The sequence below is a fragment of the Oncorhynchus keta genome, chromosome 3 (genome assembly GCF_023373465.1).
Source record: "Oncorhynchus keta strain PuntledgeMale-10-30-2019 chromosome 3, Oket_V2, whole genome shotgun sequence".
Lineage (NCBI taxonomy): Eukaryota > Metazoa > Chordata > Actinopteri > Salmoniformes > Salmonidae > Oncorhynchus > Oncorhynchus keta.
The window spans coordinates 9898833-9913535 of NC_068423.1; the positions used below are offsets into that span (position 1 = coordinate 9898833).

General features: G+C 49.1%; 1 protein-coding gene across 15 annotated transcripts in view; it reads left to right on the forward strand.

The window, feature by feature from the left end:
• capn15 (calpain 15) overlaps window positions 1-14703 on the forward strand; it is a 69559-nt gene that overhangs the window by 25073 nt on the left and 29783 nt on the right. For all 15 annotated transcript variants that reach the window (XM_052488477.1, XM_052488473.1, XM_052488484.1 and 12 more), the window contains exon 2: window positions 12225-13914. In XM_052488477.1, the coding sequence (XP_052344437.1) occupies window positions 12225-13914 (1690 nt within the window). The remainder of the gene's footprint in view (window positions 1-12224; window positions 13915-14703) is intronic.

The following is a 14703-nucleotide window of genomic DNA, read 5'->3' on the forward strand; positions in this document are numbered from 1 at the left end:
TATATGCAAAAGTATGCGAGCAATACTGTGCAATCGTTTATCTATTTAGGGCTAGGCCTGTCTTTTTTTTCTTACTTGGCAAGGATAGTATGATTAGTCCAGTCCCTTGGTGTTGGCGTTTGTCCCTTTTTTAATGTTGTGAAGAATCGAAACAAACAAACAGATCCCCCGGTGGCCAAGGAGGGTAATATTTCTCCACAGGCTGAGGCACTGGGCTGTGGGCCAACCTTGGAAAGGCAGCGCTAATGACTGTCACACAAAGGCCAAATGTCTAACGGCGAGGCGGGGGAAGCCGTTGGCGGCTCGGCTCACTGGCTCTCACACCGACGCTCAGAATGTGGGGCACAGCCAGCCGGCTATGGTGGCATACTCCATCATCGCTGCCTGCAGCACTGACCAGACCGCTTCTAACCTGGCCTTCCGTCCCTTAACCGTTGACCTCTTATCCAGGCCTTCTATTGCAGACTCTGTTCTGCTCCCCTCTTTGTTCGTCCCTTTATTCATAGTGTTCACTACCCTTTCTGGATATAATCTGCCCCACTATTTAATATTCATCCCTCTGTTCACCCCACTCCTAACCAGTAACCCTAACCTCACTCTATCTACCTTTCCATCTCCTCATTACAGGAGGGCGGTGTTTTGCCCTCTTTTCTAGTTCACTGACATGCTCTGTGATTGGTTCAGAACCCAGTGTCAGTGATGCTTCTAGCTTCATCTCCTCAGGGCTACAGTGAATGAAGATGAGGAGGAGAATAATGGGCAGCTTGGCTGCAGGGTGGCCAGTGGAAACAAATGTGAACGCAGCAGGGGTTTTGTGCAGGAAAGCAGTCATCTTGCAGTTCTCTCTGCTACTGTGAGCTCTTGGCCCAGAGCCCAGGTCCGCCACACTAAGGAGCTGAAGTGGGCACTTTTAGAACAGCTCCACTAAACACAAGGCCAAGGACAGAAGGGGTGCGCGCGTGCGTGTGTGTGTGCGCGTCACATAGGCTATGCCAGATCATGATCTCTCCATTAGTTCGATTTAATAATGCTTCACTGCAAAATAATGAGCCACTCTTACTATTATGAATCCCATAATGGATGACCGTTAAAATGTTTTGATAAAATCAATAGGAATCCCTCAACGGCTGCTACGGACGAGTAACATTTAATGAGTTCATCATCACGTTGCTCCAGTGAGCACCAAATCAATTGATTTGACAGTGGCACTCCTTGGCTGACAGCTTAGCTTTTGGTGAAGGAGAAGATCTGACAGTTATTAAAATGGCCAGAGAGGGAATTCTGTCTGAAAAACCTGTGTCCCTTTTTGTTGTTGTGTTGTCATCCTCAGTTCCTCCCTTCATAGTGGAAGCATACAGGGCTGTGAAGAGCAAGTGTGTGTGCCTGTGTGTGTGTGCTTGTGTGTGACTGTGTGTGTGTGCTTGTGTGTGTGACTGTGTGTGTGTGCTTGTGTGTGTGACTGTGTGTGTGTGCTTGTGTGTTTGTGAACATGCTCTCACTCCCTCCACTTAGCCATATAGAAGCCATACTCAAATGGTGTACCGCGGTCCGCAAATAGTGAGTTGCACCAATTTTTGCCCTCAGAACAGCCTCAATTCGTCGGGGGCACGGACTACAAGGTGTCGAAAGCGTTCCACGGGGATGCCGGCCCACGTTGACTCCAATGCTTCCGACAGTTGTTTCAAGTTGGCTGGATGTCCAGTCTTGATACACACGGGTAACTGTTGAGCATGAAAAACCCAGCAGCGTTGCAGTTACTTATTTTCCACCATAATTTGCAAATAAATTCATTAAACATCCTACAATGTGATTATCTGGATTTTTCTTCCTAATTTTGTCTGTCATAGTTGAAGTGTACCTATGATGAAAATTACAGGCCTCTCTCATCTTTTTAAGTAGGAGAACTTGCACAATTAGTGGCTGACTAAGTACTTTTTTGCCCCACTGTATATGTGTGTGTGTGTATATATATATATATATATATATATATATTACACACACACAAAAAGGACTATTTCTTTCTATACCATTTGTATTTCATATACCTTTGACTATTGGGTGTTCTAATAGATTGCCAGCCTTTTTTCGGGAGTTGATAGGCTTGAAGTCATAAACAGCGCAATGCTTGGAGCATTGCGAAGAGCTGCTGGCAAAAAGTAGTAAAGTGCTGTTTGAATGAATGCTTACGAGCCTGCTGCTGCCTAGCACCGCTCAGTCAGACTGCTCTATCAAATCATAGACTTAATTATAATATAATAACACACAGAAATACGAGCCTTAGGTCATTAATATGGTCAAATCAGGAAACTATCATTTCGAAAACAAAACGTTTATTCTTTCAGTGAAATACGGAACCGTACCGTATTTTATCTAACGGGTGGCATCCATCAGTCTAAATATTCCTGTTACATTGGACAACCTTCAATGTTATGTCATAATTACGTAAAATTCTGGCAAATTAGTTCCCAACGAGTCAGGCGACCCAAACTGTTGCATATACCCTGACTCTGCGTGCAATGAACGCTAGAGAAGTGACACAATTTCCCTAGTTTAATATTGCCAACTAACATGAGTTTAAAATAATATACATCTGTGTATTGATTTTAAGAAAGACATGGATGTTTATGGTTAGGTACATTCATGCAACGATTGCTTTTTTCGCAAATGCGCTTTTGTTAAATCATCCACCGTTTGGCGAAGTTGGCTGTCTTTGTTAGGAAGAAATAGTCTTCACACAGTTCGCAACGAGCCAGGCGGCCCAAACTGCTGCATATACCCTGACTCTGTTGCACAGAACGCAAGAGAACTAACACAATTTCTCTAGGTAAAATAAATTCATGTTAGCAGGCAATATTAACTAAATATGCATGTTTAAAAAAATATATACTTGTGTATTGATTTTAAGAAAGGTGTTGATGTTTATGGTTAGGTACACGTTGGTGCATGACAGTGCTTTTTTTGCGAATGCGCTTGTTAAATCACCCGTTTGGCGAAGTGGGCTGTGATTCAATGATAAATTAACAGGCACCGCATCGATTTATATGCAACGCAGGACAAGCTAGATAAACTAACATCATCAGCCATGTGTAGTTAACTAGTGATTATGTTAAGATTTGATTCTTTTTTATAAGATACATTTAATGCTAGCTAGCACCTTACCCTGACTCCTTGCTGCACTCGAATAACAGATAGTCAGCCTGCCACGCAGTCTCCTCGTGGAGTGCAATGTAATCGGCCATGATCGGTGTGCAATTGTGGCAATTACTGATTGTTATGAAAACTTGAAATCGGCCATTCCGATTAATTGGTTGACCTCTAGTTCCCACATATGCTGAATACTTGTTGGTCCAATTCATCCCAAACCATCTCAATTTGGTTGAGGTCGGGTGATTGTGGAGGCCACGTAATTTGATGCAGCATTTCATCACTCTCCCAGTTGAATAGCCCTTACACAGCCTGGAGGTGTGTTTTGGGTCATTGTCCTGTTGAAAAACAAATGATAGTACCACTAAGCGCTAACCAGATGGGATGGCTTATCACTGCAGAATGCTGTAGTATCCATGCTAGTTAAGTTTGCCTTGCATTCTAAATAAATCACTGACCGTGTCACCAACAAAGCTCGATCACACCTTGTCCTCCATGCTTCACGGTGGGAACTACACATGTGGAGGTCATCCATTCACCATCTGACGCCTCACAAGTTCTCAACTGGCAGCTTCATTAAATATTACCCGCAAATCACCAGTCTCAACGTCACCAGTGAAGAGGCGACTCCGGGATGCGAGTTCCTCTGTGCAGTGTCTGTGTTATTTTGCCCATCTTAATCTTTTATTTTTATTGGCCAGTCTGAGATATGGCTTTTTCTTTGCAATCTGCCTAGAAGGCCAGCATCCCGGAGTCGCCTCTTCACTGGTGACGTTGAGATTGGTGTTTTGCGGGTACTATTTAATGAAGCTGTCAGTTTAGGACGTGTGAGGTGTCTGCTTCTCAAACTAGACACAATAATGTACTTGTCCTCTTGCTCAGTTGTGCACCAGGGCCTCCCACTCCTCTTGCTATTCTGGTTAGAGCCTGTTTGCGCTGTGCTGTGAAGGGAGTAGTGCACAGCGTTGTACCAGATCTTCAGTTTCTTGGCAATTTCTCGCATGGAATAACCTTCATTTCTCAGAACAAGAATAGACTGACGAGTTTAAGAAGAAAGTTTTTTGTTTCTAGCCATTTTGAGCCTGTAATCGAACCCACAAATGCTGATGTTCCAGATACTCAACTAGGCTAAAGAAGGCCAGCTTTATTACTTCTTTAATCAAACAACAGTTTTCAGCTGTGCTAATATAATTGGAAAAGATTTTCTAATGATCAGTTAGCCTTTTAAAATGATAACCTTGGATTAGCTAACACAACACAGGAGTGATGGTTGCTGATAATGGGCCTCTGTACGCCAATGTAGATATTTCATAAAAATCTGCTGTTTCCAGCTACTGTAGTAATTTACAACATGAACCATGTCTACACTGTATATCCTATCAATTTGATGTTATTTTAATTGACAGAAAATGTGTTTTTCTTTCAAAAACAAGGACATTTCTAAGTGACCCCATACTTTTGAATGGTAGTGTATTTATCTACAACTTTAAATGTTTGTCTATGGAGATTGCATGGCTGTGTGCTCTATTTTATACACCTGTCAGCAACAAGTGTGGCTGAAACAGGCCCCCATTCTCACCGACGGCATTGAAATGGAGCGGGTTGAGAGTTTCAAGTTCCTTGGTGTCCACATTACAAACAAACTATCATGGTCCAAACACACCAAGACAGTCGTGAAGAGGGCACAACAACATATTTTCCCTCTCAGGAGACTGAAAAGATTTGGCATGGGTTCCCAGATCCTCAAAAGGTTCTACAGCTGCACCATCGAGAGCATCCTGACCGGTTGCATCACCGCCTGGTATGGCAACTGTTCGGCCTCTGACCGTAAGGCGCTACAGAGGGTAGTGACATCCTGACATCCAGGACCTATTTACTAGGCGGTGTCAGAGGAAGGCCCAAAAAATTGTCAAAGACTCCAGTCACCCAAGTCATAGACTGTTCTCTCTGCTACCGCACGGCAAGCGGTACTGGAGCGCCAAGTCAAGCACCAAAAGGCTCCTTCTACCCCCAAGCCAAAAGACTGCTGAACAATTAATCAAATGGCCACATACCCCCGCCCCCTTGTTTTTACACTGCTGCTACTCACTGTTTAATATCTATGCATATTCACTTTACAAATTACCTCGACTAACCTGTGGTCTTTTTGGACCCGTGAAGACCTCTAATGTGAGGACAGATTAGCACGAATCCCGTTTCTGCTGTCATTGTTTTAGGGAAAAGTGCCCTTCGCCCAGAACTATGTTGATTATATGAGTTGAACTCCAATCTGAGTTAGGCCCATCTCTAAAAGCACTGGGCTATTTCCCAAACCTCTTATCCTCTTTAGTGTTTTAGTAATGTCTTCCCCTACATTTTTTGTCGTTGTTTTGTTTGTTTGAAAGATGAATGTTTGTGCAGTGGCCTTCAGGTACCGTCTTCCTGGCGGTTAGTGTTCTTATGGTTAAGATGACTTAATCAGGCTCTCTTTTACTCTGCTCCAAGGCCAGCGTTTTCCTAACTTCTTTCTGTGGTTGGAGGGTTAACTTTCCATTAAATAAAGGTTACAAAAACGAAAAAGAAATACTTTCCGGGTAGTAACTAAGTCCATTCCCTGTTGGTGAGTAGAGTGCTGAGAGCTGATCACTAATGGCGTCTGACACAAAGCGATGTGACTTCCTCCCCGTCACGCTGCCCCAGGCTACTAGTGGACACACACACAGCACGACAGCAGCATTTGCACTCCACCCTCTTGTCACTCCTCCTCTCCCACTTCCACCCCAGCTTAAAATGACCCTTCTCTAACCTCTGGGACCCATGGCTAGAACAGGAGTAGAGCGAGAGAGAGAGAGAGAGAGAGCGGTCTCTAAAAGGACCCCTTGGGTTTTTAAGCTGTGTCCCTGCCCTGAAAGGGTTTAATGGAGTTGAACTAAGGACAATGAGCTGGCCAGGACACATGGTGTTTTCAGTGGAGCTGTAGTACAGCAGTGGGATCTACCCGGGCCAGTCCAATGGCTGTCAATCTTAAAGAGAGAAGGTTTTTCATATTCCCCTATTGCATAAAACACACAGTACAAGGAATATAGACTCGCAGTGCTTTTCAAAGGAGTGCACAGAATCGTCTTAAAAAGGGAAGATACACACCTCTAAGGATGTAGCCTACAGTCAGTTCCGCTTCATGTGCATTTTACAATGATCATCACAAAGAACCGAATCGGACGTACGCTGTTGTTTCTGTACCGCCACAGGCTCCGTTTCATTGGAAATGTGAAAGTATGTAGCCTCCAGTCAATTCTACTACACTTTTACACAACGGGCGAGATGGGTGTATTTTCCTACTGTATAACACCACTGGACCGTGCATTGGAAATGTATAACGCTGTAGTGTTGTCACGATACCAACATTTTACAAATGATATGTACCAGGCCAAGTATCATGATACCGAGTAGTATCGCGATTTAACGGTGAACATTAAAAAATAAACAATGGCTTTAGCATCCTGTTCGCCCCTTCGCCCAGTTCCTATTTTCTAAACATTCTCTAAAAACCTGTCACTGAAATTCACACTTCTACTCAATACAGCACGTTGAATTTAACTTCACACCGCATAGAATGGCTGATTTGCTCATATTTGTAAAAAGTTGTTTATCAAACTAATAATTAGCAGTCTGGGATTCGTTTTAAACGGGCCAGGACTTGGTTTGTGAAATAATATAAACATGCGTGTGAATCCCGATAGAGGGGGAAAAAAGGCATCTCAGGTAATATGGGTGATATTTCTTTTAACCTTTAAGGGTAGAGACCAGCTGTTTTCTGTGCTGTAAAGCTGTAAGCGTTTCCCTCTCTAGCACTTAGAGGCTGCATGACAGTGAACTTGCAAAGTCTACACAAACTGGTCAGTGCTCTTGGTTACAACAGGCGATGAAATTATAGCATCTATCAACATTGCTCGCGTTGCGCGCAGCTCCAATGTAACGCATGTACAAATATAACAACAGAAGACTCGTCTGGGCCTGCAGCCCCGCTCGCCATTACTGCTAAATTATCTATGGAGGAAAAGATGCGCATGAAGAGCAGACGGAGAGTGAAGGCTAGTAGGGGATGCATAGAGAAGCAGGTGAGTGAAGGCTAGTAGGGGATGCATAGAGAAGCAGGTGAGTGAAGGCTAGTAGGGGATGCATAGAGAAGCAGGTGAGTGAAGGCTAGTAGGGGATGCATAGAGAAGCAGGTGAGTGAAGGCTAGTAGGGGATGCATAGAGAAGCAGGTGAGTGAAGGCTAGTAAGGGATGCGGAGAGAAGCAGGGGAGTGAGGGCTAGTAGGGGATGCATAGAGAAGCAGGTAAGTGAGGGCTAGTAGGGGATGCGGAGAGAAGCAGGTAAGTGAGGGCTAGTAGGGGATGCGGAGAGAAGCGGGTAAGTGAGGGCTAGTAGGGGATGCATAGAGAAGCAGTGGAGTGAGGGCTAGTAGGGGATGCGGAGAGAAGCAGGTAAGTGAGGGCTAGTAGGGGATGCGGAGAGAAGCGGGTAAGTGAGGGCTAGTAGGGGATGTGGAGAGAAGCAGGTGAGTGAGGGCTAGTAGGGGATGTGGAGAGAAGCGGGTAAGTGAGGGCTAGTAGTAGGGAATGCGGAGAAAAGTGGGTAAGTGAGGGCTAGTAGGGGATGCGGAGAAGCAGAGTGAGGGCTAAGTGAGGGCTAGTAGGGGATGCATAGAGAAGCAGTGGAGTGAGGGCTAGTAGGGGATGCGGAGAGAAGCAGGGGATGCATACAGAAGCAGGGGAGTGAGGGCTTAGGGGATGCAGGGAATGCGGAGAAAAGCAGGTAAGTGAGGGCTAGTAGGGGATGCGTAGAGAAGCAGGTAAGTGAGGGCTAGTAGGGGATGCATAGAGAAGCAGTGGCGTAAGGGCTAGTAGGGGATGCGGAGAGAAGCAGGTGAGTGAGGAGAAGCAGTGGCATGAGGGCTAGTGGGGAATGCGGAGACAAGCAGGTGAGTGAGGGCTAGTAGGGGAAGCAGAGAGAAGCAGGAGAGTGAGGGCTAGTAGGGGATGCGGAGAGAAGCGGGTAAGTGAGGGCTAGTAGGGAATGCGGAGAAAAGTGGGTAAGTGAGGGCTAGTAGGGGATGCGGAGAGAAGCGGGTAAGTGAGGGCTAGTAGGTGATGAATAGAGAAGCAGGTGAGTGAGTGGAAGCTAGTAGGGGATGCATAGAGAAGCAGTGGAGTGAGGGCTAGTAGGGGATGCGGAGAGAAGCAGGTAAGTGAGGGCTAGTAGGGGATGCGGAGAGAAGCGGGTAAGTGAGGGCTAGTAGGGGATGTGGAGAGAAGCAGGTGAGTGAGGGCTAGTAGGGGATGTGGAGAGAAGCGGGTAAGTGAGGGCTAGTAGGGAATGCGGAGAAAAGTGGGTAAGTGAGGGCTAGTAGGGGATGCGGAGAGAAGCGGGTAAGTGAGGGCTAGTAGGGGATGCATAGAGAAGCAGTGGAGTGAGGGCTAGTAGGGGATGCGGAGAGAAGCAGGGGATGCATACAGAAGCAGGGGAGTGAGGGCTTGTAGGGAATGCGGAGAAAAGCAGGTAAGTGAGGGCTAGTAGGGGATGCGTAGAGAAGCAGGTAAGTGAGGGCTAGTAGGGGATGCATAGAGAAGCAGTGGCGTAAGGGCTAGTAGGGGATGCGGAGAGAAGCAGGTGAGTGAGGAGAAGCAGTGGCATGAGGGCTAGTGGGGAATGCGGAGACAAGCAGGTGAGTGAGGGCTAGTAGGGGAAGCAGAGAGAAGCAGGAGAGTGAGGGCTAGTAGGGGATGCGGAGAGAAGCGGGTAAGTGAGGGCTAGTAGGGGATGCGGAGAGAAGCGGGTAAGTGAGGGCTAGTAGGTGATGAATAGAGAAGCAGGTGAGTGAGTGAGAGCTAGTAGGGGATGCATAGAGAAGCAGGTGAGTGAGGGCTAGTAGGGGATGCATAGAGAAGCAGGTGAGTGAGTGGGGGCTAGTAGGGGATGCGGAGAGAAGCAGGTGAGTGAGGGCTAGTATGGGATGCATAGAGAAGCAGGTGAGTGAGGGCTAGTAGGGGATGCATAGAGAAGCAGTTGAGTGAGTGGGGGCTAGTAGGGAATGCATAGAGAAGCAGGTGAGTGAGGGCTAGTAGGGGATTCATAGAGAAGCAGGTGAGTGAGGGCTAGTAGGGGATGAATAGAGAAGCATGTGATTGAGGGCTAGTAGGGGATGCATAGAGAAGCAGGTGAGTGAGGGCTAGTAGGGGATGCATAGAGAAGCAGGGGAGTGCGGGCTAGTAGGGGATGCATAGAGAAGCAGGTGAGTGAGGGCTAGTAGGGGATGCATAGAGAAGCAGGTGAGTGAGGGCTAGTAGGAGAAGCAGGTGAGTGAGTGAGGGCTAGTAGGCAAAGCGGAGAGAAGCAGGTGAGTGAGTGAGGGCTAGTTGGAGATGCATAGAGAAGCAGGTGAATAAGGGCTAGTTGGGGATGCATAGAGAAGCAGGTGGGTGAGGGCTAGTAGGGGTTGCATAAAGAAGCAGGTGAATAAGGGCTAGTACGGGATGTGGAGAGAAGCAGGTGAATAAGGGCTAGTACGGGATGTGGAGAGAAGCAGTTGAATAAGGGCTAGTTGGGGATGCATAGAGAAGCAGGTGAATAAGGGCTAGTTGGGGATGCATAGAGAAGCAGGTGGGTGAGGGCTAGTTGGGGATGCATAGAGAAGCAGGTGAATAAGGGCTAGTACGGGATGTGGAGAGAAGCAGGTGAGTAAGGGCTAGTTGGGGATGCATAGAGAAGCAGGTGAATAAGGGCTAGTTGGGGATGCATAGAGAAGCAGGTGGGTGAGGGCTAGTAGGGGTTGCATAGAGAAGCAGGTGAATAAGGGCTAGTAGGGGTTGCATAGAGAAGCAGGTGAATGAGGGCTAGTAGGGGTTGCATAGAGAAGCAGGTGAATAAGGGCTAGTTGGGGATGCATAGAGAAGCAGGTGAATAAGGGCTAGTAGGGGTTGCATAAAGAAGCAGGTGAATAAGGGCTAGTTGGGTGAGGGCTAGTAGGGGTTGCATAGAGAAGCAGGTGGGTGAGGGCTAGTTGGGGATGCATAGAGAAGCAGGTGAATAAGGGCTAGTTGGGGATGCATAGAGAAGCAGGTGAATAAGGGCTAGTAGGGGTTGCATAGAGAAGCAGGTGGGTGAGGGCTAGTAGGGGTTGCATAGAGAAGCAGGTGAATAAGGGCTAGTAGGGGTTGCATAGAGAAGCAGGTGGTTGAGGGCTAGTTGGGGTTGCATAGAGAAGCAGGTGAATAAGGGCTAGTTGGGGATGCATAGAGAAGCAGGTGGGTGAGGGCTAGTAGGGGATGCATAGAGAAGCAGGTGAATAAGGGCTAGTTGGGGATGCATAGAGAAGCAGGTGGGTGAGGGCTCGTAGGGGTTGCATAAAGAAGCAGGTGAATAAGGGCTAGTACGGGATGTGGAGAGAAGCAGGTTTGTTGAGTGCTGGTAGTGGATGCGGCTGGCTGATTACAGCTGCCACACCTGATATGCGCATGAAAGTCAAGTAGATATTATTGGACCTGCACATACAAGAGGCTGGTGGCTTTTGCTTAAATTCAACAAAATGTTTCAACAAGACTGACTTTATAAACCATTTATAACAGGAGCCAGCAGTTTCTTTAGATCGGTAAGGGCTGAAAAATATGGTAGTATCATATAAAACGGTACTGAATGTACAGTGTTCTAAAATGTTGGTATCATAGGTATTGTTACGTTTTGGTGCTGTTATATTACCGTGGTACCAGTATACTGTGCAACACTATAAATGCTCTATTATTAATAGTCATAGATGTTCTCGGGGCCAGCGAGCGCCGGAGTCGGTCAGGTCAGTGGTTCTCAAACCTCTCCTCGGGGACTCCCAGACATTTCACAATTGAGTTGTTGCTTTGAACTAGTTCACCTGATTCAACTAGCCAAAGGCTTGATGATTAGTTGACACGTTTAAACATCAGGTGTGCCAGCTCTGGAATAGATCAAATGCATGGAACGACTGGGAGTCCCCGGGGAGAGGTTCGAGAACCACTGGGTCAGCTGATGATATGCTAGCCAATGGGGCAGCCGGGGCAGTTTGGCGTGGTGATAGTGGCATTTGCTCTTAGCACTTTGTCCATTTCTCTCCCTGTTGCAGTGTTCACACATGAGCGCTTTGAGTGACAGTGGCATTTATGGGCCCCGCTCGAACGGCACCCCATGTCGAGTGTCCCCAGGGGCCCCACAGTCCCTCCATCAGCCTGGGCACAGTCTAGAGGTGGCCAACAGTTCTAGTCCCCTAGGACAGGTCGTATGAACACATCTACATGATTCTAGTTAGGACATGCTATCCTCGTTTGAACACATACTAGTTATTCTAGTTAGGTTTGGGTGGTATCCAGGTTTTCAGACGTTATACCCTGTCTGTACCATACCGGGGTATACTGTATTACCGGAAGTGTACACAAGGGCTGCTTTTTTTAAATTCACAAAACAATTTAGGCAACAGGGATCTTGATCCAGGAGGATAAACCTGGATCAGAAGTTCTTCTTCATATCAGAAGACCCAAAGCCCCAATCTTAAATGCTAACACAGAACCGCCAGGGCCCATTTGGAAATCATTTTTTGCTTTGATCCTGACTTGTACTCTATTTGACACTCCGCTCCTGTCCTCTCCATTAACATTGACCAGAGAGAGGATGATGGGAGGTGCTAGATCAGAAGGTCCCGGCTTTTTTCCATTCCGATAAGTGTCAGTCAGGTGGATGGTTCTGAGAGGATTGTATATGTTTGTGAGAGGATTCACTCCGTATTCTCCCGTAGTAGAGTACCAGTGGCAGCTTCGTCTGTCTGACTGGCTGGCTGGCTGGCTGGCTGGCTGGTTCCTCTTATCACAGTGGCATTGTGCATGGATTTACTGCCCTCAATTCCCCGAAGAGGGAGATTTTGATTCCACTGCACTGGCTAATCTCTCTCTCCACTCCCCCCTCTCTTTCCATCTTCTCCCCTCACCCCCTCACTTATCCAAAACTTCCCTTTTAACTTCTGCTCCCCATCTCCCACTTGTCCTCCTCCTCTCTCTCTTTCTATCTTTCTTTCATACAGCCACTCTCAGTCCCCGGGCTCCATGGCGGCGGCAGTGCAAGGCAGCGAGTGGTCGTGCGGCCGCTGCACCTTCCTGAACTCGGGGGTGGCGCCACGCTGCTCCATCTGCGAGGCGCCGCGCCAGAAACCCGACCTCAACCAGATCCTGAGGCTGAGCAGCACCGAGGAGCAGCAACGCTGGGCCTGCCCCCGCTGCACCCTCAACAACCCCCAGGGCTCCGGCGCCTGCACCGTCTGTGGCTTCGGACCCTCGTTGGGCACCCCCACGCCGACCACAACCATGGCCGCCACCACCAACGGCTTCCTGCCCCCGCCGCCGCAGCCTCCGGCGCCAGTTATGACTCCCATGGTTCTCCTGGAGCCCCGCGGGCAGCAGCCGGCCAAGGAGGAGGCGCTGAGGAGGTCGGAGAGCAACGGGGAGGTGGGGGGCCTGAGCGGCCTGGGTGGACCCGAGGGGCAGCAGCACCACCACTCAGGCTGGGCGTGCCCACGATGCACGCTTCATAATACTCCTGTTGCATTGTCGTGTTCGGCCTGCGGGGGACCAAGGAAACTGTCGCTGCCCAAGATCCCACCCGAGGCGCTGGTGGTGCCCGAGGTTCGCACGCCCGTGCTAGGGTTTCCCGTCCACGTAGCAGGGGCCTCTGCCCCTCCACTCCTCATAGACTTGACAGACGACTCTCCCCCCGCAGCCGCCCCCTGCGAACCGCAGGAGCCCCCCGACACCAACTTGCCTCCTACGCCACTCTCCTCCCCTTTCACGCCCTTCTCTTCTCTCCAGAACAACCCAGTGCCCCGCAGCAGGAGAGAGGTGCCCCCGCCAGGGCGGCCACCCAACCCTAACCTCAACGCCCCAAGCCCCACTTCGCCCTCCACGGCCTACGCGCCCCCTCCGCCCTGCCCTCCCCTCCGCCCTGCCAAGCCTAAGCAAGCCCAGCCTCAGGAGCCTTCCTTCCCCAGCAAGCGCCTCAGCATCCTGGAGGAGGAGGACGGCCCCCACCCCCATCACACCTCCCACGCCCCCGTTACATCGCCCCCCACTTGGAAGTGCCCAGGATGCTCCTTGCCCAACCTTAGCGGCTCGTCCAAGTGCGAGGCATGTCGCTCGTCGCGGGCCGGTGCCGACCTCATCGACCTGGTGGGCTGCGAGACGGTGCGCTTCACTCCGGCCAGCCCCTCCAGTCCGGACTTCAGCACCTGGGCCTGTTCCAAATGTACCCTCCGCAACCCCACCGGGGTGGCCAAGTGCACGGCCTGCGGTTCCTCCAAGCTGCATGGCTTCCAGGAGCCTAGCTCTCGCTGCTGCCCGCACTGCGGTCTCCCCGGCCCCTGCTCCTGCTCCTCAGCCTCCTCCTCATCGTCTTCTGGACACAAGGCCCGGAAACAAGCCCGGGTCTACCCCTCGCCCTCGGCCACCAACACCTCCTCCTCTTCCTCGTCCTCCTCGTCCTCCTCTTCCTCGTGCACGCTACTGCAGGAGAAGCAGTGGGGCTGTCCGGCGTGCACGCTGCTCAACGACGTCAAGTCTAAGAACTGCGCGGCATGCCACACAGCCCAACAGTACCTGACGCTGCGCAAGGTGGCCAAGCCACTGAAGAGGAGGGAGAGCATGCACGTGGAGGCACGGCGGCGCAACGACGAAGGCGAAGCCAAGGAACTCTGGGAGAACATCACCACCTTCTGTCGAGAGGTAAGTCACTCTGGGAACCCGGGGGGGGGGGTTGGGAAATGGATTGTGTTTATGCTTTTCAAAAGCTAATAGTGTCTTTTTTAAAGAGCACGTGTCAAGAGAACTGACATCATACCCGAGCAACTTACATCAGTTTCCAAAGAGTTTGAAACTGACACGTCAGCATCACTTTCAGGAGAGATGAACAGTCAACGAGTTTCCCAAAGAGCATATTTCATGGTGCCATGAATAATAAATGCAGTCGGGACGTTTTATATGCGTCACACTGCAACTGTGAACTGCCAAGCGGCACAATACAGCTTTCTAATTCCCCGGGTACTTTACCATGGTCCCAGTGATTAGCAGGCAACGCCGATCTGCCTCGTCTTTTAAAGACGCTGCCAAGAGACCCTAATAGGCTTTTGTTGTCGTAGTTTCTGTCTGCTCATTAGTTGATTTTTAATGGGGCACGGGGTGAACGTTTGTCCCTTGGTTACACCGGCAGTCCCGAACATCTCTGTTTATCCCAAATAGTCATTCTGAAACCAGGACAAATCTCCCGAGTCAGATGATGTTTTTTTTTTTCTTCATATCTCATAATGGTTTCTAATTAGCGGTCGTTTGTCTTAAAAATGCTCCGACGTGAAAGGGTTTTGTTTGTCCGTGAGTAAGTTGCTCGCAAGCCCAGAGTCTGTGTGTATCATATTTATCATTGCAATATGTGTGGCGCAAGAGGGTTATAAAGCCCAGAAGGATCTCTCGATCACGTCCCCTCCCACAATCCTAACCTTAACCATTAGTGGGGAAAAT